Source organism: Hibiscus syriacus, unplaced genomic scaffold (assembly GCF_006381635.1).
Source record: "Hibiscus syriacus cultivar Baekdansim isolate YM2019G1 unplaced genomic scaffold, ASM638163v2 tig00110676_pilon, whole genome shotgun sequence".
Taxonomy (NCBI): domain Eukaryota; kingdom Viridiplantae; phylum Streptophyta; class Magnoliopsida; order Malvales; family Malvaceae; genus Hibiscus; species Hibiscus syriacus.
Genome location: NW_024062820.1, coordinates 1,209,778 through 1,233,584, shown reverse-complemented (window position 1 = coordinate 1,233,584; position 23,807 = coordinate 1,209,778). Strand labels below are relative to the sequence as shown.

Sequence of the window (23,807 nt, the reverse complement as noted above, 5' to 3'; positions counted from 1 at the left end):
TAATCCTCAACGAAAGAACTAAAGGGAAACATTAGACCAGTTCAATTCCCATCCAATAACTACATTCATCCAATAGCCCTCAACAAGTTCAAGCTTGATTGAATCACAATTAAGAAGAGACGACCACACCAAACAAAATTGAAACCAATGATAGAAAACATGAACACAGGAACACGTAGAGGGAAAAACTAACAACCAACCAGAAAACTACAATAACATGAGTAATCGAAACTCCAACCTCAACTACAAATCAGCACGAAAGTTGCTCTCAACCAAGTGTTAGGGACAGCCTACTACCCTATCTCCCCTTACCCCATTCCATATGGAAATAGGGTCAACTAGACAGTAGCCGCCTTCTCTTTTCAGCTTAATTTTGCTTCAAAATTATTACATTGATGGATATTTATAACTCATACCCAAAGTAATCAGCAATGGCCCAACAAAATATGGTCTAACTAATTAACAAACTAACCACTAGTGCTAACTTATTCTAACATATATCTCTTCCTTTGAACTTTACGTGCACGTAAATTTTCGTTCAAATGAAGAACAAACCAATGGAGAAGATCATGCAAAGCGTTGGGATCCCAACCCTAACTCCCAACTAGTATCATTTTGGATATAGACCACAACAGTATTATAACCCATCCTGAAAAGGAAATGCATTTTTAAGCCCATAGCTTATCTTCATTTGACTTTGTTTCCCCCCCTTCTATTTAATAGTAAAATTTAAGCACAAGTGTTAATTAAAGGAACCTTTTAATGGAATATTGACAAACTGGTCCTACCTTGGAATAAAATTTTGTTTCATGAATCAACAACTTGGCATTAAAAATTGTAGATAGGTGGAATAGATGAAAATTAAGGCATGAAAAATGGTGGGGGCCCCCAATATTATCTCCAATTTTTAAACATTGCTATCTTTTTTTTAGTGGTCCATTGTATTCTTCAGTAATGACTCAACCTTCCCATCTCAAGAGCATTAACTTCCTCAAAAAAAGAAATAAAAAATCCTCGAAATATTAAGGCATAGATTGATGGAATCGTATGGCTACAAATTTAAATTAATTTGCAAATATAAATAAAAAGGTGGAACTCCAATCCAGCCCCCACTGATCATAAAATCAACCCAAAACTATCCTACTTTTCCACCATCAATGTCTGCAACAACAAATATTTACAAGCTTCATAAACCAGACACAAAGAATGCCAAATCTCCTTGCAAGAAAGCCTATGTCCCCAAAACATCCGGTCTGGTCTTTTGAGTTTCACCTTAAGGCTACTACTGCCACAACAAAGTCCGTTTTCGTTTCTGCCATTGTTCGTAAAGAAACACCCCAACTGCCTCTTTGATGGCTTGCTGGTAACATCAGCAATGGCACTTTTTAGGAGAATTATAAGTTACGATCTGTACAGTGCATGTTTTTCAAGGAATAGTAATTGTTTCTCCCTAGTTATGAGCTCCTACCGAGGTCCTTGAAGGTAAAATCTGCACCTCCGAATGATGCAGCTGCTTCAGATACATCTAGTCCACTTCCGATGGAGGTGATAAGAGCTGGGAGGCCACCATTAGGGGTGCCACCAGCGGCCACCCCTAACCCGAGGAAATCAAGAGTGGTTTGTTTAGGACCGAATACAGGAGTTCCCATCATCAATTCCTTTAATCCTGAACTTTCATCACAAGGAAGTCCAAGTCCAAGTCCTGCTGCAATTGAGGCATTCTTGGGCTCAGCTTGTCTCTGACCCCATCGCAAATTATCGTGTTGGGCAGAAGATGAAGATGAAACAATACCGAGACCACGAAGCAATGATGTGTTGCTCGCTGCTGCTCCCATCTGAGCAGCTTTCTGCAGTAGTGCTGTGGCGGACATAGCAGGTTGCGGTGGTGGCGCGTACTGCCTGCGTTCTTGCCCTGCAGTTCCGAATATTGATGAGCCATGGTTGGTTGAGAGGCATAGAGAAATCGGTTCGGCAGATGTAGAAGGCGCAAGGTCAGCGGGACGATCTGGTCGGCTCATAGATTGAAATAAGTCGGTGAAAGCCTGAGGTTGTAAGCTAGCAGATTTAGTTGAGGGTGCAAATAAGCTGGCAAACATGCTGCTGCTATTGCTGATTGAGCCAGTGCTACTGCTACAGTTTACATTCACACTAGCTGGTGCCGGTGCCGGTGCTGGTGCTGGAACTGAAGCTCCTTGCACGGTAGGAATGGGATATTCAGACAACTCTGCAACAAAAAAACGACATAAATGGCGTGTAAAAAACATTGAAGGGACCAGACTTAAAAATCTAAAGCACAGTGGCATGTAAAGTTAAAAGATTGCTCTTTATGAAACAACTTTAGAGCGAAAAGCAGAATCAATAATAATTTCGTTTCTCATTAAATCCATTAGCTTTTGAATCAGTATGGTAATATATAAAAAACCACAAATCAGTCTCACAAGCTAAGGTACTAAAACCTCAAGAAAACAAGATCAGTAACAGACAAAAACCTACTATGTTCCAAGGTTAATCCAAAGACATAATAACAACAAAAACAATTTGTCTATGTTTGATTTTAAACAAAATCGCAATTAACAAGATCGAAAATATCCAAATTTGGTAACATATAAAAAACTTACCAGAACTTTTGATAGGAAAAACTGAAGAAGATATCAAACTAGTTGACTGAGGCAGAGCTGGTGCGGCTGAAGCTGAAGCTGCAGCCGAAGGCACCGGTGCCTTTGCTGGCTCCGGCTCCGCCGTTAGAGGTTTCGGATCGGAGTTCGATTTGGGATCGGCATCAGCCTGATTCTGATTCTTCTTGGGAGGCTCAGGTAGTGGTGGGGCTTTAGTACTCTCCTCTGCTAATGCATCACAGAAAGCTCTGTGGGTAATAAAACTATCCTTCCTGCCAAATCAAACGAAAAACAAAATCAAAAGTCAATTCCACAAAAGATGCAATTTTGTTAATTGGATCTTAAGATTGTTTTCAGCACCTGGAAAACACAGTTCCACAATCACATCTGTACTCTCTAGTACCACAAATCTTAGAGTGAGCTTTCCAGTCGGATTGAACAGCGTATTTTTTGGAACATTTATCGCACTTCCATTTCTTCTCTCCATGTTTTCTGCAGAAATGTTTCTTAATTCCCGTAAGATCGCCCAAAGCTCTCGATGGATCGTGATGAACGCAAGTCCGCTCAGGACAAACGTAAACTTTCTTCTTCACTTCGTTACTCGATCTTTGCCTAAGCTTCCATGGCAAATTATGGCCTCGTCTATGAAGCTGAAGGTTTTGGTCCCTTTGAAACCCTTTATTGCAAATTTCACAAACGAACCGGTTCGTCGCCAGTAAAGTCGTCGGAGATAAAGCGATCACCTCCGAATCTGGATCTGCAGCAGCCCAAAAAAAATCAAATCAGTAACAAGTTAAAATAAGGTTTGCCTATTTATTGATTAATGGTCAGTTGATTTTCGTGGCACCTGGCATGCCAGGGAGGTTACGTTTCTTCTTGACGGTGGATTTGGGAGGTGGGTTTTGGTTACCGGAGGAAGAGACGCTGGCTTCACCGCCGGAGGTGGTGGAGGAATTATCTAACTCAACCGGCATAACTTCCAAAGAAAAAGGAGTATATTTTTCATACACAAAGTTCGATTATTTCTTCTTTTCAGAGCTTTGTTTTCTATTTTTTCATCTGCCTGTCAAGCTAGCTTTTATTGAAGCTTTAGGCCACCTACCAGCTTTCTGCTCAGTTTCTCACTAAAATTCACATTACCTAAAGAGGCTCAATGATTAAACCCAAACTCTGAAAAAACGAAAACCCCCAAAGGAATCAAAACCCAGAAACCAAATCCAATCGAAAACCCCAACAGCTGAAAAATCCAAAGGTCAAAGCTGAATCAAATAACACAAAAATCTCAGGAAAAAAACACAGAGAAAGAAGATCACGGGAAACAGAGGAACTTCATGGGAAAGTTCTTTTAGAGAAAAGGGAAGAAAAATAATGGAGAAAGAGAGATCCAGGTAAAGTTCCTGGAATACTTTTCAGAGAAGAAAAACACAATATAAGTTTTAAATTATAAAAATGAGTTAATTTTGATTAGGATTGGATTAATTGTTTAGGAAGTAATAATTTAATTTTTGCAGTTTACTTGTTAGGGATGGTGTTTTGTCGTGCAATGAAGTGGTGGATTGTCTTCTGACACGACGTGGGAGAGCTGTAGTGCTTTAAATTCATGAAAAGTCAAACTACAATTGTCATTGATAGGAACGTTTTGTTATTTCATCCAATTATAGTTTGACACCTGTTTTTGGACTTTAGAACTTGGCTTATTTGATTTTTCCCAAATTCACATCGTGTCCTCTTTCCTTTCCTACCTACACTGCCTAGTTTTATAATGATAATCATGTGGACTTCTGTATATAAATATTGATTTTTTTTATATTTTGATTTCAAGAGAATCTCATTATTTTATATTATTTTTGAGCTATTCAATATATATATATATATATATATATATATATTATTTTTTAGTTTTTTAATTTTATAATTTTTACATCATTTAATAAAATTTTAAAGTACTTAATAAATATACATCATTTAAGAAAATATGTTATACAATTAAAATTATAGGCTTTGGTTTTAATATTATGAATGAATTAAATTGAATTGAAAGAACTATTATTACAAATAAAATTCTTTAATATTTATATTGAATTAATTATTTAATAAATATAATATCGATAATTAAATAAAATATTACATCATTAAATTAAATTCTATAAAATTAACAATTTCTTAAATCATTTTAAAAATAACATTTTATTGGTTTATCTAACTTATAAACTTTTTTTATTTCAAAAATGGATAAACGATACTAACGTGGTTGGTTTAAGTGGTAAGCAGTTTAACATCGCTTAAATAATGTCTCAAGTTCGAGTTCTTGTGTATGCAGAAAATTCATGTTGGGAGACTCACTCACCAAAACCAAGTGTGCGACCCGGATCGGTCTAGATTAGTCAAAGCGAAGTCTTGCAACTGGAGGACACAAAAAAGTAAACTATACTTACGACTACTTTGTATATTTTCATGTGACAACTTTTCTTTAACTTTATCAATCAGACCATCTAATTATTTAATTATTGTTAATCAAGTTGCTTACTATTAACCTTTAACGAAAAAACTAATGTCACTATTAAAGAAATTTGTATAATACGTACTTAGTCTCGATAATTATATATTTTATCGATTTATTTATAGTTTTAGTTTAATTTAATATATCTAATCTCTAATTAGATTGTGACACGTGTTACAATATAATTTAAAGATTTCATCATCTAATTGGATGAAAATTTAATTGAAGAAATAAACATGTAACATAGAGAATCAAACTTGGTTCTTAAAATCAATCAAATAGATGATATATTAAAATGTAGTTAATGAAAAATATGAAATAAAATTGATATTTACATTTTTAAATTAAATTTATTATTTATTAATTTTCACATTTATTTTTAAAATTATATATAATTATTAAATCAAATATTTTTTACTTAATTAATAATTTTAAGTTTTTAAATATGCAATTTAATAATTATTTAAAAAAATTTAAATTGATTCTTTTAAATTCTTAAAGCTTGACAAGGATGGAAAACGAAATTTATATAATTTATATTTGCTGCATTTTTAAAAGAAAAAAAGTTTTTGGCATACACGCATTCAGTCATTGCACACGATGACCAACAAGATTCCCATATGAGAAGGCTTTACATTTTCTTTGTACTGTGAAGCCCGTTATACAAAAGTGGGCCAATTTAGGCTATCGACGATCGCCGCCTACCACCACCTTAGGTCACACGAGCAGAGCTTAATCAGGGGTTTAGCCAAACAACCAGGAGGAGAGAAAGGGGAAGAAGCCGAAGCCGAAGCCAAAGCAAATGACGACGCGAATCGCTCCAGGCGTTGGAGCGAACTTGCTTGGTCAGCACTCCGCTGAGAGGAACCAAGACGCCACTGCGTATGTCGGCAATCTCGATCCTCAGGTTCTCCCTATTCTTCCTTTCCCCTTTTTTCATCCGTTTCCCCTGGTTTTTTTTAGTTCCACAGTTTGAAATCTTTTTCTCACTTTCCAGATAACCGAGGAGCTATTGTGGGAATTATTTGTTCAAGCAGGCCCTGTTGGTATGTTTAATCATCTTAGGTTTTCTTTTTCCTTTTCAATTTATTTAACTGTTGTTTAATTTCGGTTGGTTCTTATGTGAATTGAGTTAATTGAAAATGCCTGGGGTTTTTTCTATCTATCATTTCAGTTAATGTTTATGTGCCGAAAGATAGAGTGACCAACTTGCATCAAGGATATGGATTTGTCGAATTCCGAAGTGAAGAAGATGCTGATTATGTAAGTGTTAGTCCTTCATGGATCTTAGCCTTTGGTTTCATTTTTTTCCTTCTTTTTCAAATAATTAGATTTATTTGTTTGGATTTATAGGCTATTAAGGTGCTCAACATGATTAAGCTTTATGGAAAACCAATACGTGTAAATAAGGTATGAAATTCCAAAATGTGAACAATGTAAAATTTTTTTAGTCGAAGAACCATTATTTCTGTTGCTTCTTATGGTTTGTTTTTTTATTTATTGATTTCAGGCATCTCAAGATAAAAAGAGCTTAGATGTTGGAGCAAATCTTTTTATAGGGAACCTTGATCCGGTAAGTAGTAGTATACTATTAGAAAAGTACATAGATGTCATGAAGTCGTAGGTTTCCTGTTTTAACTTTGTGATTATCGGGCTATACTTGCAGGATGTGGAAGAGAAACTTTTGTACGATACTTTTAGTGCATTTGGAGTCATTGTTGCAAATCCCAAGGTACCCGACTTTACATACTCTCTTTTCTTTTTCTTTCTATTTGACGGTATGCCATTGCTTAACGAGCTCAGTTCTCTTCATATGTGAAAGCGTATGCCTCCATTTTTCTTGTTTAGTTATTGGTGCTGTGCTGCTTCTTGATTTCATATATAATTATAATTAACCAACCAGTGCATCTGTTAAAGAGTTTGTGGTTTAAACTGAAGTGTTTGCCATCATAAGTTCATAACTTAATCTGTGATTGATGATGAGATGAAGTTGAAACCTGTGAGATTGACTGCAGGGTGGTTTGCTTTTTGTTATTAGTGGCTGGATTTTCTAAGTTAGTGTTGGCATTGTTGAATGTTGATATGTTTGCATAGTCATGCAATGGCATAATCTATGAGATGGACTGGGATGCTTATATGCCTTATTATTATTTTAAAAAAATCGTTTATGGGGAACTGATTAATACGAAAACTGATAATAAGTCCTAGTCTCATTCTGCTCATCTCTTGAAAGTCGTCTAATGTGGGTTCAGAAAGTGAATAAGAAGCTAACTAAATATTTGAAGTAGTTCAATGTTTTTCAAGATTTTTCTGCACTTTGATAGTGGGTTCCAATGATCAATTTCTGACATTAGATAATGAGAGATCCCGATACAGGAAATTCACGCGGTTTTGGATTCATCAGCTATGATTCTTTTGAGGCATCTGATGCTGCTATTGAGGTATTTTTGCTTTGCCACTTACATGTTGTATGCTAATGGAATTGAATTTTTTGTTGCTGATGTCACTTCCTCAATGGAATTTGAATGTTTGATGTGACAACGGTCTATACATCATTGAATTTTTCTTCTATCTCACCAAATATGTTTACTTTCTCTTTGATGTTGCAGGCCATGAATGGCCAATACCTATGTAACCGTCAAATAACAGTTTCCTATGCATATAAGAAAGACACCAAAGGGGAGCGTCATGGCACCCCAGCAGGTGCGTTTTGACAGTTTTCACCGCATGCAACCTTGTTGTGCCTTTCTTTTCGCTGTTATTTTTATTTCGGATGTGTTTGCCATAGCAATCTGTAGGTAGCTCTAAAACTTTTCCTTGTGTTACAGAGAGAGTGTTGGCTGCAAGTAATCCAAGTTCCCAGAAGAGCAGGCCCCATACTTTGTTTGCAAGTGGACCTCCTACGCTACCTTCTGGTCCCCAGGCCAATGGTGGTATAGGCACAGCGGTGCCTCCACGACCTTTCCCGAATGGTACTATTCCTCCAAGCCCGATGCCAGTAGCTCGTCCACCACCCCCTCAAAATGTTCCATACCCACAAATGCAGCTTGGCGGACAAGCACCTTGGCAGGGTCAACCACAACATCTTGGACAACAATTTCCCCCTCCAGTCATGCCGCCTCCCCCCATGCAGTACAGGCCCCCTCCACCAAACATGCCACCACCTCCACAGGCAATGTCTGGTCTTTCTAGGCCTCCACCACCAATGTCGATGGGACCGCCACATGGCTGGCCTCAGCAAGCACCACCACCACAACAACAAATGGGTGGAAGGCCTCCTATGCCGCAAATGTCAATGCCACCCCCTCCGTCTTCGAGTTGAATTATCCTAATTTCTGTTTTCTCTTGATTCACCAGATGTGCATTTTTGTTTGATGATACAGATGATATTGTACTCTATTGATGCATTCATATCTGAAAATGAGACTTTCGATGAGATGCTCTCTTGGCCATAATATAGTTTACTGATTTGGCTTAATTGGACCATTTATCCTTTAAATTATATCTATTTTATCGAGTTATTAGTAATGAGCTTCTCGATGAAAACATCTCGTTCCGATGCTCCCAGCTCTGTAACATGAATCACTTTACTTTATCCCTGTTTCAGCCAGCTGTTCTATATCTATAGTTCATGCCCCAAATGTCGTTTTGCATTGAAGAGAGGGATGAGAAATAGGAAGCATGTTTTTTTCAGTAACAACACGTGGGGTGGTGGCTCAAGAGGGTTTAGAAGATGAGAGGAGGTTAATCCACATTTGATGGTTGATATTTTCTTGCTCTAGTGGAAATTCATTGGTTGGTTTGAATTTACCTTAAAAGGATTTTTCTGTGGTGAAAGTGGAGAGAGTGGGCCCTAGCTTGAAGAAGAGTATTTATTTGTTTTTTTATATGATATCAATTATCACACGTGATATAATGGCATCAAGAGTGAACAATCTTTCTTTAAAAGTCTCTCATGATTACGACGACAATTTAACTCAAAACTGACGGGGTCGGGTTCGGATTTTCAATTCGATAAGATCAACTTATTTTAAATGGGATTTTCAAGTTCAGGTTGGATTCGGATAGAAGTAAAAAACTTTAGATCTGATCTTACCTAGGATAATAGAGTAATTTTTTATACTCTATAGTTTTTTTAATTAGATTTTTAATTTATGTCGGGTCGGATCGAATCGAGTTGGATTTATACTTTAAAAAATTGGGTCGAATTAAATTCGGGTGAAGGATATATATTTTTTAGGTCGATCGATTTGTCAAAAATCCGACAACCCGACCAATTGTCATCTCTGGTCATGATGGTCTAACTCTTCTAACATACTAATTGTTTCATGGAAAACTAATTTCTCCCAACTAACCTTTTCAGAAAAAAGAAACACTTGTCCGCTTTAATATACATCACATTATATAGTAATGTGACTAATAATCGCTTGTGATTTAATTAGGCTAGATAAAAGGAATATATATTGAGCTTAGTCATTGCTCGGGTTGGGTTGGGTATTTCATTTATCATTCAGCCTTTCACGAATTGAAGATTTTAACTTCCTCATTAGATAAGCTTTCAATTTTTTATAAGGAATTTCTTTTATAGTTTACAGATTTTTATTGAATGTTTATTTTTTTTCAAAAAAAATAAACTAAAAATAATTGAAGCAAAAATGGCCTCATACAATCACTTAAAATATGGAAAAAAATTCTTTCAATCTCCATTGCTCATCCATTCTAAAAATGGCTTCTTTTGTTCTTCGATTCCCTCATTTTATTGGCATATTGTTGTTTTCTTGTACAAACAACCGTGGAGTGTCTGGCATACTACCATGGCCTGAAGCCGTCTGACGCCGAGGGACCAGGCGACCTCCAGGCCATCCAAAACACCCCAAAGTTCGGCCAGGTAAGCTGAACAACGACCAATATTCCTGCTGAAGCCTGAGATCCACTCGCCACTGCTATTCCGGATGACACCGCCGCATCCCGCTTCCATAGTTGTCGGGTGAGCTGAGCCATCCGTATTGAGCTTGAGAGTTCCACTTACCGGCGCTCTCCAGCAACTATGCGACTCCTGATTGTTCACTCGCATCAGAGATTTGCGACGACCATCTTTCATCGACTTCGCCCAAGCTTTAGCTGCGGTAATAGCGTCCAAACCGGAATTTACGTAACCCTTGAACACTACATTGTTTCTGTTCTTCCACAATTTCCAAATGAGGATTCCAAACAGCTGATTCCACTTATAATCACTAGTGTCCAAACCTGCAGAAGCACACAAATTTAAGTTAAGCCAGTCCAAAAGGGAGTCGAGAAGAATACCTCGTGGTGATCTTGGGGAACTAGCTGCATCCATAAAGTACGAGCAGTATGGCAATCGCGGAGGGTATATACTATAGATTCTTCACCAGCCTCACATATCGGACAGCAATCATCATCCACTAGGCCACGGCGCTTCCGTTCGGGTAACTCGGTTAATGTTGATTTCAAGACTCGAGCCTCGTTGTGTTTTGAGTGTTTTTGTATTACTGTAATGATTCGAGACTTAATTTTTTTTGTGTATTTGTTATTTTTACATACTTTATTAATGATAAATTTTATGATTAATGAAAACTCATCTTAATTTAAAAAATAGTAAAATTTAATTAAATATATTAAAAATATTTTTTAATTGGCACCCCCAAGATTGAATCTTAAGATCCACCCCTGGAAAGGACATCTCTCTTCTCCGATCTTTATAACAAAAACACTCTATGGCCTCTGTGGTAGTGAATTCATGACAGTAGAGTGCCTTCCTTGTTTTGTTTTTGTTGGAATTCGAACTGTATGATAAATTGAATCAAAGGTAATGGAAAGAATGGAAGCAAGCAGTGAAGTTTTGGATGATTTGGAGTGAGGAGAGTCAACTGAAACTTTATCTGATTCGGGTTCAAGTGGATCCAAAACTCAGGGATTTCGACAAGGATGACTATGGAGCCAACTGCCTATTCATTTTGCTCGATTTTGCATTAATGTTGAAAATGCTTAAATTTGTCTTTATACAAAAATAAACTTAGGGATCTAAAAAGTCTCTCTATTTTTATTAGGGATGGACATGAGATCCGAATCTAATTGTTTTTAAGATTTTATTTCAAAAAAATTGGATCAAATTCGGATCGGATGAAAAATTTCAAGTAGGATGGACAGTAAACAATTTTTTGGTTGGATCGGGTTGATTGGAAACCCAACCCATCGTTCATCCCTAATTGTTATGGATATTTATTTATTTAAATAGATATCTATTATGATATATTTTATTATTTATGAAATTGAAATTTTACATATTTTATCTACTCTTGGTGTAGGTAAACATATAAAATAAAAATAATAATATATAAAATTTACTTTAATATAATAATATAATCCTTTAGAGATGAGCACGGGTCGGGTTTCGGCCAATTTAACTCGACCCGAAAATTTAACACCCTCCACCGACCAGACCCCGAAAATATACACCCTCTACCCAACCCGAATTTTACCCCATTTTTTGAGATAAAATCCGAATCTGACCCGACCTGGCCCAAAATAATAAAATATATTTTTTTTATTCAATACAAAAAGGGATTCAATTGAAAAAAAATAATATATAGAGGTATTATTGTAATTATCCCTAAATATATATAAGGTAAAATTATTTTTTTAGGTCGGGTATTTTTCACCCTAAATCCGAATCCAAACATTACCTTTAAAAAAATCCGACTCAACCTGTACTCAAATTAAAAAAACCCAATCAGATCGGATTGAGTCAGATCGGGTCAAAATCCGTCGGGTTCGGGTCTCATGCCCATCCCTAATATCCCCTTCCTTATTCTCATATATTTTTTTCTTGTTATTATTTTCCCTCATTTCTTTTATTTCATTACATATATTACTTATTATTAAAATATTATTTGATGATGATAAATATCACATTATTATTAAAATACTATTTAATTATGACAAATATCACATTTAGATTACATTTTTATATAAATATCATAATAATAATCATGTCCATATATAATTCAAATATACATATATATAATATATATGGATATAATTATTATTACGATATTTAATAAAATTTAAAATTTATATAATTCAAATTATTATTACGATTGCGAATGGAGTAAATTGGGTTAGAAGGGTCACCTTTAACTCTGTGATATTTGATCTGGATTAGTAGATCAATAGATCAGATAGCCAATAGTTAAAAAAAAACCTATATGCATAACCTAATTCAACCATGTCCCAATTATCATTTCAAAGTTTCTCGCGCTAGTCATATTCATTGTCATACGTGTTATTTTTTTCTTCAATAAATGTACACACACATGTAACATGACACGGGCCGGGTTGCTTTCGACACCGACGTATAAAAATGACATTTATGGGCTTAAGTGGCCCTCTCAAATTCAAAAGGAAAAGCCCAGGCTCGATTGAGTTCGTTGCTTAAAAGAGCGGGCAACCTCCTCCTGGGTTGTTTGTTAATCCTAACTGAAAGCAGAGATGGAGACGAGGGAAGAGCAAATGAATTTGATTCCAATATCAGTTGTAAATAACTCAGAAAACGGCAGTTTTTCATTGGCTTCGATTTCTCATTCTTCTAGCAAAGAGGTATTCCGGTTTTTTGTTTCTTTCATTTTTTTATATTGTAGTTTCTTCTACTTGCTTGTTTTCTTAAACGTTTTAAATCAAGAATAAGTTGCTTCACTTATTTTCTTGTTTGATCTCTTGAATTTCGTTGAAGTATACTTTTTCTATGGTTCAGAATCTTTACTTGACCTTTGGTGTAAGCAAAGTAATGATTGGCGATCGAAAAAAATTAGGAGATTCACCCATGAATGTTAGGTTTTGCTACAAATTTAACAAATCACAAGTTCGATTAGAAATTTTCAGTTTTGAAGTTAAGTTAATTTAAGATGTTTGAAGTTGGTTTTTGTTCTTCTTTGCAGGCATTCTACAAAGTCATCCGTAGCTGGGCTTCCAAAAAGTTTATGACCGGATGGTTAGTATTTCTCCTTTTTAAATGATTCTCTTGTTTCAAAACATCTGTTTGCGTATTTAGCCAATCCCTTTTCCAAATTTTGTGTTGCTTGTTCAACTTTTTAGCCAAGAAAAGCGTAGTTTTGAATTTGGTTAGAGTAAAATCCTTCTACTTCTGCTAGTTTCTACTCCTTTTGGCAACACCAGGATATCTCATTTTTGTAATTTTATCGTCCATTTCGTAAATCTTTTCCTATATAACTAATTTGCTTGATAGATTAATAAAAGGTCCCTTGTATCATCCCCAGATTTTCCGTTTACCCGAATATTTCATTTCAATTTAGAAACGTGTGATATTGTGTAGTATTATAGATAATAATAAAAAAAAAGGATATCAAATACACCAAACACATTCTCATGACCGATACCACCCTCGAGTCTAGGTAACATAAGAGTGGCACAGTTGCTATTGTCATGGGAAAATTACCAAGAGTTATCAACTTGAGTTGAATTTGAACCTAACGTAATAATTTGATTGGGTTCAACTTTTAATAGTTTAGATTCACATTCTAATGACTGTCTGATAAACTTTGACTTGAGTAAGCTCTCTCTCTCTCTCTCTCTCTCTATATATATATATATATATATATATATATATATGTAAGATATATCTTGTCTTCTTGTTAAGCCAGCATTTTTGCAATTCTATTTGACTCATAACTGCCATTTTTTTTTGCAGTGTCATATTACTTCCTATAACAGTTACATTCTATATAACTTGGTGGTTCATTCATTTTGTCGATGGATTTTTCTCCCCAATATATAAACATCTTGGGATTAACATATTTGGTTAGTTCATTATGTATTTTCATCTCCTTTACATTGAGTTTGGGTCTTTTCAGGTTCTTTGTCAGCTCTAATGGTAACCGATATTTTCACAGGCCTTGGATTTGTGACCTCTATCGCATTCATCTTCGTAGTTGGTGTATTCATGTCCTCTTGGCTGGGAGCATCTGTGCTTAGTCTGGGAGAATGGTTAATCAGGAAAATGCCATTCATTAGCTATATATACTCAGCTTCCAAACAAATAAGTGCGGCAATATCACCGGGTAATTAAAAACTGAGCACAATCATTAGTTTTGTTTCAACATTCAAATATTCTGAAACCTATGTTACTAGAATTCTGGTGAGAATTTGATATGGCTGTATGCCCGATATGAGTATTTTTGCTAGTCTTTTCGAGTATACATCCAAATCGGGTGTTAAAATGAAGAGTCGGGATAATGTATTCTTTAACAGCAGTATGAAACTATATGAATTCCAGATCAGAAATCAAAGGCGTTCAAAGAAGTGGCAATTATTAAGCATCCTCGGATTGGAGAATACGCATTCGGCTTCATCACTTCAACAGTTATTCTTCATGGGAGTTCAGGTTCAGAAGAACTCCACTGCGTTTACGTACCCTCGAACCACCTTTACATTGGAGACATATTTCTCATTAGCTCCAACGATATTTTAAGGCCTAATCTCTCCGTTCGAGAAGGAATTGGTAAGATTTTCAGGCCAATTTATCCAACAAAAACAGAATGTTTTATATTTCTTCACGGGGACAAAGATGTAACATTGTTTTGAATTTTCATTTGATGTAGAAATTGTCATATCTGGTGGCATGTCCGTACCTCGTATACTGACCACATTGGATGCACTAGCCAATGAAGCCCAGGATACCGCTGGACTCCAAAACTCCATCACTTCCCAAGTTGATGGCAGTTGAAGCGTTTAACTTCAGAGCAATTGCGTGGAAGAAGCTTCTCCGCTGACTTTAATGGTTGATATTGGAGCTTGAAAGTACAGATACAGACATATATGGTTACTTATTTTACCCTTTCTGCTGGGTTGTAAATGAATACATATAGAACCTAATTCAAACCTTGATTTTAAGACTACAATTGACATCAAGCTTGTAATAATCCAATCCCATAGCCAAAAATTAAGCTAAATAAGAGTACTTGGACCAAAACGACAACAATACAATCACATTAATTACTCAATTCAAGCATCTTAAACAAAACTACAAACAGAATATCGGCCTGTCGGATAGAACTAAACCAACAACGCATGTCTAGAGAAAACTTCAAATAAAAACAAGGTTAAACTACAAAGGAGACACTCCTTAACTCTGGGAAGCAACGTCAAAATAGATACCAAATTGGAAATTGTTTGGTTGAGATCTAAACTAAAGCAGGTGCAATGGCAAGAGAAAGGAGCGACTCAATTTCAAGTACTAGATTTCTGTCTTTCCATCGGAATCACCTGTAATCATCTTCATCCACCCCATCATAAGAATCACGGTCACGGTCAGTATACTGATCATAACGATCACCACGGGCATCCAAATCATGTTCTCTACCTCGATGATGATATTAGATTTCATAGTGTGGGTCATCTAGGTTCGAACGCCTATGCCCATGATCATGCTGTTCATACCACCCACGATCCTCATCTGGCTCGCCATGATCATAATCCCTCTCACTGTGCCGGTCTCTCTCATGTTTGGACTCAACGCGGTCATAGTCAGATTCCCTATCCCTAGAACGCCCACGGTCACGGCTACAGTCATAGTCATCGACATCATAATCCCTGTCCCTATCCCTCTCAGGATTTCTTTCTCTGTCACGCTCATAGTCACGACCACGATCCCGGCCTCGTTCACGATCACGACCACGGTCCCTCTCTCTATCCCTCTCTTTGTCTCTAGTTCTTTCGCGATCTCTATGGTGTCTATCCTCTCTATCTCGATCCCTTGGTCTGTCACGGGAGCGCTCACGAGACTTTTCACGCTCCCTATTCCGTTCCCTTCCTCTATCACGCAATTTTTCCCTGTCCCTAAGATTTCCAAGATAAAACAAATAATTATAAATTTATAGTATAATTCTGATTGGTGACACAGATCACAAAAGCCTAGAAAATGTTGCCAGGCAGACATTTATGCTGAAATTTAGCCAGTACACCTTTAAATTATCCAGAGATGGTAAAGATAGAAAATGGTGGAACAAAGCTAAATCTTACCGGTCACCATGTTGATCCTCTCGTGTCCTTGGCTCCTCAGAACGGGATGGTACTGATTGCATTTGTTCCCTGAGTAGCAAATGATAGCATTAAATTTCCAGAAAATAACAAATCGAAGATAGCATTTAGTCTCCAAAAAACAACAAATCAAACATAGCATTTATGGGTGAGAGTTCGATTGAGTTGAGTCAAATAAAAAATTTCCGAGTTATTCGAGTTGACCTATTTTATAACTCAAACGTTATTTGAAATTTTCTCGAGTTAGTTGTTTGAGTTTCTGTCTAAATTTAATTGTAAATATTTATAATATTATGATACTGTTTTATTCTAATTTAAACGGCTTTCTATAACCGTATACAATGCATATATATTTTTTTTCATATGTGATATAGATATATCATACAAAATTGCTGGAGGTGGGATCGAGTCCCACGGTGGGCAATTCATAATTGCTGGAGGTCTTCCACGGAAGTTGCTCTCAACCTAGTGTTGAGGGCAGCCTACTACCCTACCTCCCCCTTATCCCATTACATATGGGAATAGGGTCAGCTAATTTTATACAAAATTAAGAGACTCAACTCAAACTTGAAAATCAATCCACTAATTTCTATAAATTTCAAGTTATCGTTTAGTCGTTTCCAGTGCGTTTTATCGTTTGAGTTTAGGTTTTCGGTTATGTTGAGTAGCTTAGTCTGTTGTGTTTTTTCAGTATGGTGTCTACGTTAAATCTTATGTAATTTCGGAGGAGTAATAAAGTTTCTAAGGCACTCTTTTCCTCCTTCTTTGATCAAGAAGGAGGTTTTTAAGGAGGCCTGTCATTCTTATCAAAAAAAATAAATTTCAAGTTATTCGAGTTCTATTATATAACTTGACTCAAATTTGAATTTTTTTCGAGTCGAGTTTATAAAATTACAAGTCGAGTAAATTCGAGTTTTTTCGAGTCATGTAAAAAAGAACAAGTTTTAAAGTTGAGTCAAGTTTTGCTCACCCCTAATAGCATTTAATCTCCAGAAAATAACAGAAGTCCAAGCATAGTAATAGTGAACTTCAAGTTATATGAGAACATCAACCAAGCAAAAGTATTGGATTTTAGCTAATCTCTCTGGAAGCACATGAATTAAAGGTGGTCATGTTTATGCAATTATACCAAGATTTATGCATCAGCATTACAATACGATGCATAGCCACCACAAAAGTACCTTTGAGTAACATCTTCACCTCCAATCCTGGTTGTTCCAAGTCCACCACCTAGCCTGCGAGGGCGCCAATTTGGGACTGTCCTACCACGCTCAACATCCACAATAACCCTTCTGCCATCAATCTTCCTCCCATCAGCTTGTTTATAAGCAGCTGCGAGATGTTCGAAAACATATATTAACAATGCTCTCAAAGTTTGCAAGCTCAAAAAAAAAAAGATAATCAAATCACAGCAAACCTTTCATATCCCGAGTATGCATGTACTCGATGAAAGCATAGCCTCTTGGTTTATTTGTGGATTTATCAGTAACCAACGTAACCTGGTCACAACAAAGAAATTATTAACACAGTTGAAAGTAAAGTACAGAAGAAAAAACTTCTCGTGGGAATCAGATAATTATAATTGCTAATGCTTGATCTCCACAACTAAGTTCTAGCACTACAAAAATGTTGGAAATAGTAAATTCCTAAATGGCACGGCAGGCAGGCAATATGCCTCATAAGCCGTGCTCACCTTTTAATCATAGGGCTGCCATTGTCAGATGCTGACCACCATTTGCCAGAGTTGCAGATAAACCGGTGTATCATGGCAAATTTACCAATTGTTGAACAAACTAAACTCCCCTTACCAGGAAATATTTTTAAAAAATATGAACCAGGTATAAACTAGAAAATACCAGAACACCTTCTCAACTGCTGATATGTTTTTGATAGCCTTTAAAAGCCAAAAGTAAAGCTTATATTAGCAGGAAAAGAATGGGCTAAAAACTTAAATAACAAAAGGAAGAGATGCTGGTACTCCTATTTTTTTACCCAGAGCACGAAAAATAACAGATGCCAGCCACCTTTTGTTGCTTCAAAATAAAGGCCAAAAGGCACAATGCACAACTGCTCAACATAGTTTTTCAGCTTAGCTTTGCAGGAATGAGGCAGCACTTTGGAATAGGATTGTAAAAATATTTGGGAACGAGAAACAATATAATCTCAGCCCCTTACCAGGGATACCTTTTATAGAAGCTTCTTAATGGCGGAACAATACCTAAAGAGTGGAAAGATCACCTATTTCTGGCGATGATTTCTACGTCCTACCATAGTCGAGCAACTTATAAAAGGGTCAAATGAAACATACAAATCACCCTTACCAATGATACCTGTTTTACTTTTGACAACTTTTTTTTTTGATAGGAATGTAGGCCTCGTTAAAAAACCCCTTCATGATTAATAGAACACTAAGTGCTTCTCAATCAGCATACAAAACAGGCAGAAGCTCAGCATACTCAGAGATGCAAATGAGAACTTGCGCCATAAGTTGCAACTTGCAATTTGAAAGAATACCATCAAAAGATAGAATCTTGTGATAGTGACAAATTACAGCATACCAAGTTTATGCAAACATTTAAAGAATTTGTGTTTAGCAGCTTAAGCAAATATGTATTTACATCAGAAACTTCAGTATTTACACAAAATATAGCTCGCTTTGAAAATACTGGAAATGAAAAACTTTTTAAGCATTAAAATTTATATCATGAAACTAAAATATTTTGATAAGGAAACAGAAAGGATAAAGCAGCCGCATAACCTCTTACCAAACCCGCATGAGGGTGCTCAAAAATACCTACCCGCTTAATCGGCCCATAAGACTCAAACTCCCTTTTAATTCTACTCTCAGATGTCTCATAATTCTGCAACAAATAATACAAGCAAGTAACTTACTACAGCAGGAATAATTGAAAGATGAAATTTGATACAAAACTAGATAATTTCACTTACAAGTCTAGCAACAAACAATGTCTTGTATGGATCACCTGCAATGTTGGGGTCATTATTTGGATCGTCTGCATAAAAGACGAATAAAAAAAAAAGAGTAAAAATCATTATACTAGCATTAAACAAATTCATCTATCACCAATAAGCAACAAAGAAATTGAGACTTTACAGTTTTTTAACTCCTCATCAGCCTTCTCCATACCCTTCTCTAATCGCAACTTATGAATTCTTGCTTTTCGTTGTGCCTAGACCAAGAAAAGAATATCATTAAAAAATATAACAATAAGTTAAAACCTCTTCCTTCAAAATTAAGACATAACGCCAACATAATTTTTTTTCACAACAGACACGGGTTTGACCAATTAATAGTACTAAAGTCTAGGAATGTTCACTCGGTTAGTCAGTATAAAACAATAACTGAATTAAATTAACCAAATTTTCAATTTTATTTCTGGTTACCATTCCAAATTATTCAAAATAAAACTTTAAGCAGCTAAAATATTTCAGTTAATAATTCAGTCGGCTAAGTTGGAAATACATCTTAAATATCTTAATTTTTCATAGTTCAAAAAAGCATCAACATAAAAAAAATATTAAAATGGCAAGAAAAAGTAAAAGGTGCATAAACAATAAGTTTAATTTTTTAAGAACATAGAGCTTAAAACATCCAACAAAGATTAAAAATATAACGTTCTACATATTTTGGGTCATTTGACCAATTTTATTATTTTCAATGAAAATTTGAATTAATCAATAAAAAAATACTTCAAATCATAATCGATAACCGACTGAATAGCCGAATTAATTTCGGTTTTGATAAGTTAATCCGGTTTTCACTGAATAGTGCAGAGCTCTAACAATGCAGGTTCGAACAAAAATATAAGAAACATAGCAAAAGAGATCCCAAAATAAGGGTAGCTCAGATCCAAACAGGAGAAAAATAAATAAGTGATCTCAGTGGCATATCATATTAATCCAAAAAATTCCAAATTCAACAAAACCACAGAAGAAAACATAAGAATCAGTACCAAAAACAACTTAATCAAGCAAAACATTTCACAGAAACAAAAACGCAATAACTTCAACTCAAGAACAAGTATATTACAGGTGTTTCTGCTTCCTGAACAGGCGGAGCATATTCAGGATCTCCTGGGTCAGCAAAGTTGCTCACGAACTGTGCCATCCCTAACAAAGCCAAACGAAACAAAACAAATCAATAAATTAAAATATTTCAAATTCAAACACCAAATACATGACAAAGACCTGTGTACGGAGGACATTTTCTTTTCTCAGGAGGAGGTTTAAACTCCAACGGAAGCCGTGGTTCAAAGAGCCTCAAGAGATTGGCCGTTAAACCAGTAGGATGACTTTGCCCAATCTGCAACGTAAACAAATTCCTATTTAATCATTTTTACTCCACAATAAATAGATTTGTTATCCGCATCTAATATGTCGAAAATCACAGCAAATCATCAATTCGAAAAACAAAAATAAAACTAAATTCACCCAAAAAAAAGTAACAAAATAGAAAGTAACGAACAGAAAGATAAGAATCTACAATAATACTAAGCTAACAAGTCGAGATTAAAAGTAATCGGATCAGACTCTTAAAAAAACCCTAAATCGACGAACCAGCTTGAGCTGTTGAACATTGGCGCGGTTCTGAGGGGGTTTAACGCGGGCCTGAACGGCGGCGACGTTTTGGTTGCGCATGAAGGCATCGTTGTAATCTCCCATGTTGAAGAAAGATCAGAGGAGACTTAGAGTCTCATTCCCGAAACAAATAGAAGGATTTGGATGTTAATGGTTTAGATATATAAACGACAGGATAAATTATGCGTTTAGTACCAAAATTATCACATTTATTTAATTTTGGCTACCCAATTATTTTTTGTTTTAAAATCACATTTTTTGTTTTAAAAATTAGGGTAAATTACACGCTTAAACACTAAACTTTACATCTCTCCTATTTTACTCATTTTACTTTTATTTTTTTTCAATTTATTCACTGAATTTTAGATATTGAACTTTTTTTATCATTTGATCATTTACTTCGTAACAATAAGATGACATGGTATTTTTTTATTAATATATAATGATTATGTATATTTTAATTAATATTAAAATATGATGTGTAATATTTAAATAAATAAAAAACTTAAACATCCCTCCCTCCCTCACTCCCACCCCACCCCACCCTCAGATCCTCTTCCGACCACCATTTTAACCGCCCCTTTTAGATCCACCATCGTCCTAATCAAGCTTCCATAGACCCCTAAACTGTATTATTACCATCACTATCTCCCAATCGAACCCATTGTTTCTATTTTCCGACAGAATCTCCAAAATACAACAAGCATCAAAAACACAATAGAGTCACTATCTCCCACACATAATTTTTTAACATTAAGATCTTTATCAACATAAAAAACACAACAAACTCAGTCACTAAATTCGAAAATCATACACTAAAGCACAACAAACATTCCCAAAAAAAAAACAAATAGAAAAGGGAATGAACGTTTGCCCCTCTATCGTTTAGCCTTCATGATGGCCGACGACAATGTGAAATGGTGATGGTGAGCAGTAAAAAAAGAGAGAGGAAATCAGAAATAAACAAAAAAGAGAGAAAAGCAAAAGAAAGCAAAAAGGTTGAAAGTTTTACCTTTGATTTTTTTAATGCGGTGGTCGAACAACCATTCCACACGATAATAAGAAACGCAACGGTGAAGGGACGGTGGCGTGATGATCGAAATTTGGGGTTGTTCATGTTGAAGACAGAAATGGGGTAAATGGTGTGATTTGGAGATAGAGGAGGGGTGGAGGTGGAAGAGAAAGAGAAAGACATAAAATGAAAAAAAAATAAAAGAAATTTAATTTTTTATTTATACCAAAATGACGTCGTTTTGATCTAAATTTTAGTTTTTCGAAGATTCAAAACTACGTCATTTTAGTACAAGTTGCCACGTCATAACGCCGTTAATTATTTAATGGAAGAGTAACAAAAAAAGTTCAATGTCTGAAGTTCAGTGAGTAAATTGAAAAAATTGAAAGCACGGTGAGTGAAATATGAGAGAGAGTAAAGTTCGGTGAGTAAGCGTGTAAGCTATCTGAAAAATTAATGGTGATGTAGATGTATTACCATAAGGTAATGACACATCATCATTCAGAAAAATTAAAATTTTTCACTCATCGGTTATGTTAATTTTTTAATAGCAAGTAACCAAAATGAAACCAAACCGTAACGTAGATATGATTTGAAAAAAATAATTGAGTGACTAAAATAGAACAGAAATGATAATTAGGGTACTAAACGTGTAGTTTACGTTAAATGAAAAGAAGCATTCATTAAATAATTTTATTAGGACAAAATAACTTTTAATCACCAAAATTGTAACATTTTTTCAGTTTAATCCTTGTTTTTTTATCCACGTTAGTTTTAAACTTGTTAATTTTTCTCAATTTTAGGATCGTTTGGTGTGGCTTTCTAAAAATATTTTTAACTAAAAAGTTTGTTTTGACCGTAAAATCAATGTCAATTAGGTAAAAAATGAAAAAAATGTTAAAACCAACTGCAAAAGGTAGATTTAAAACTTTTTTATTTTTAACTTTGCGTGTGGAAGCAAATTATAATTTTACCCTTACTAATGCATGAGTTCCACTCAATTATGTATTTACATTTTATTTTGATAATTTAATAATAACATCCTTAAAAATAATTTATTACTTAATAATTTATTTTAATTAAATAAAATTCATGGTTTATATATTAAAATATTAATGGTGACTTATTATAAAATATATTTTTATTATAATTATTTTTTATTTATATATTTTTTATTTTTATTATAGTTTAAATTGGTATATATATATATAATTTTTGAATGGTTAAAATGATAAATATATTACTTAAATTATGTTATTTTAAATTTTAAATGAGTGATTGTAGCTGAATTGGAATAATTAAACATCCCATCTCGTTATGAAATGGAATTAATAAGAGATACCATAGCTTTTGGTATTATAAATTCACTTTATTTTGCAAGCATTAATGTATTATTTGGTAATATTCTTTTTGTCAAATAAGTATTGAAATTTTTATTTCTTACTAATTTTATATCCACATGTGAAAAGTATTTATAATATGTTTTGCCTTCATAAAATATTTAATTTATAAAAATATTATTAATGAGTTATATTAAAATATTTTTTATATTGTTATTATAGTTTAAGTTGATATATTTTATATATCATAGTATTAATAAGTGCAAATATAATTTAAAATATATATTTTTAATTTACAACATAATATATATAATGCACATTTTATATTTTCAAACTCACTTTTTAACATCAATCACAAATAATTAAATTTTAAACCGCACTTTTAGACAACACTTTTAAAAGTTATTTTTACGTCATTTTTGAAAATCATTTTTCAAAAGTCTTGTCAATCTGACCCTTAATTTATTCTATGATATAATACTTCAATATTATTTCATGTGATAGGATTTCAAAATATCACATTATTAACGTTAATTTATTAAAATAATAAATTTGTAAATTTTTATCTGAATATGATACGTAATAATATTATCGATCAAAATGACATTCTTTTGAAAAAAAAAGTGTGTTACGTTAAAACTTAACACACCTTTTAAAAATCATAGTTT

At 34.6% G+C, this 23,807-nt stretch overlaps 4 protein-coding genes across 6 annotated transcripts; 2 read left to right on the top strand and 2 right to left on the bottom strand.

Annotated features, from left to right (window-relative positions):
- Window positions 1-1,059: 1,059 nt before the first annotated feature.
- LOC120137891 (zinc finger protein GAI-ASSOCIATED FACTOR 1-like) lies at window positions 1,060-13,743 on the bottom strand. 3 transcript variants are annotated; one of them, XR_005517464.1, is made up of 5 exons: window positions 3,463-4,000; window positions 2,976-3,372; window positions 2,619-2,887; window positions 1,352-2,224; window positions 1,060-1,262 (listed from the first exon to the last, which is right to left on the bottom strand). XR_005517464.1 is itself a non-coding variant. In XM_039153529.1 (5 exons), the coding sequence occupies exons 2-5, from the start codon at window positions 3,587-3,589 to the stop codon at window positions 1,455-1,457; spliced, it is 1,563 nt and encodes a 520-aa protein (XP_039009460.1). In that variant the 5' UTR covers window positions 3,590-3,660; window positions 13,715-13,743; the 3' UTR covers window positions 1,060-1,454. The 3 variants fall into 3 exon arrangements, 2 of the variants coding, with proteins under 2 accessions (XP_039009460.1, XP_039009461.1); XM_039153529.1 differs by adding an exon at window positions 13,715-13,743 and having other exon boundaries at window positions 1,060-2,224; window positions 3,463-3,660; XM_039153530.1 differs by adding an exon at window positions 2,600-2,608 and having other exon boundaries at window positions 1,060-2,187; window positions 2,738-2,887; window positions 3,463-3,997.
- On the top strand, window positions 5,695-8,453 carry LOC120137894 (splicing factor 3B subunit 4-like). The gene is made up of 9 exons (XM_039153533.1): window positions 5,695-6,022; window positions 6,113-6,161; window positions 6,290-6,378; window positions 6,469-6,525; window positions 6,626-6,688; window positions 6,782-6,847; window positions 7,470-7,556; window positions 7,725-7,818; window positions 7,944-8,453. The coding sequence occupies exons 1-9, from the start codon at window positions 5,918-5,920 to the stop codon at window positions 8,435-8,437; spliced, it is 1,104 nt and encodes a 367-aa protein (XP_039009464.1). The 5' UTR covers window positions 5,695-5,917; the 3' UTR covers window positions 8,438-8,453.
- LOC120137895 (protein LIKE COV 3-like) lies at window positions 12,593-15,042 on the top strand. The gene is made up of 6 exons (XM_039153534.1): window positions 12,593-12,732; window positions 13,071-13,123; window positions 13,841-13,950; window positions 14,043-14,210; window positions 14,426-14,650; window positions 14,751-15,042. The coding sequence occupies exons 1-6, from the start codon at window positions 12,625-12,627 to the stop codon at window positions 14,873-14,875; spliced, it is 789 nt and encodes a 262-aa protein (XP_039009465.1). The 5' UTR covers window positions 12,593-12,624; the 3' UTR covers window positions 14,876-15,042.
- A 283-nt stretch (window positions 15,043-15,325) lies between these two features.
- Window positions 15,326-20,925, bottom strand: LOC120137892 (U1 small nuclear ribonucleoprotein 70 kDa-like). Its single transcript, XM_039153531.1, has 10 exons — window positions 20,767-20,925; window positions 20,398-20,512; window positions 20,240-20,319; window positions 19,304-19,379; window positions 19,138-19,202; window positions 18,987-19,049; window positions 17,606-17,687; window positions 17,370-17,520; window positions 16,171-16,239; window positions 15,326-15,987 (listed from the first exon to the last, which is right to left on the bottom strand). The coding sequence occupies exons 1-10, from the start codon at window positions 20,869-20,871 to the stop codon at window positions 15,525-15,527; spliced, it is 1,269 nt and encodes a 422-aa protein (XP_039009462.1). The 5' UTR covers window positions 20,872-20,925; the 3' UTR covers window positions 15,326-15,524.
- Window positions 20,926-23,807: the final 2,882 nt, after the last annotated feature.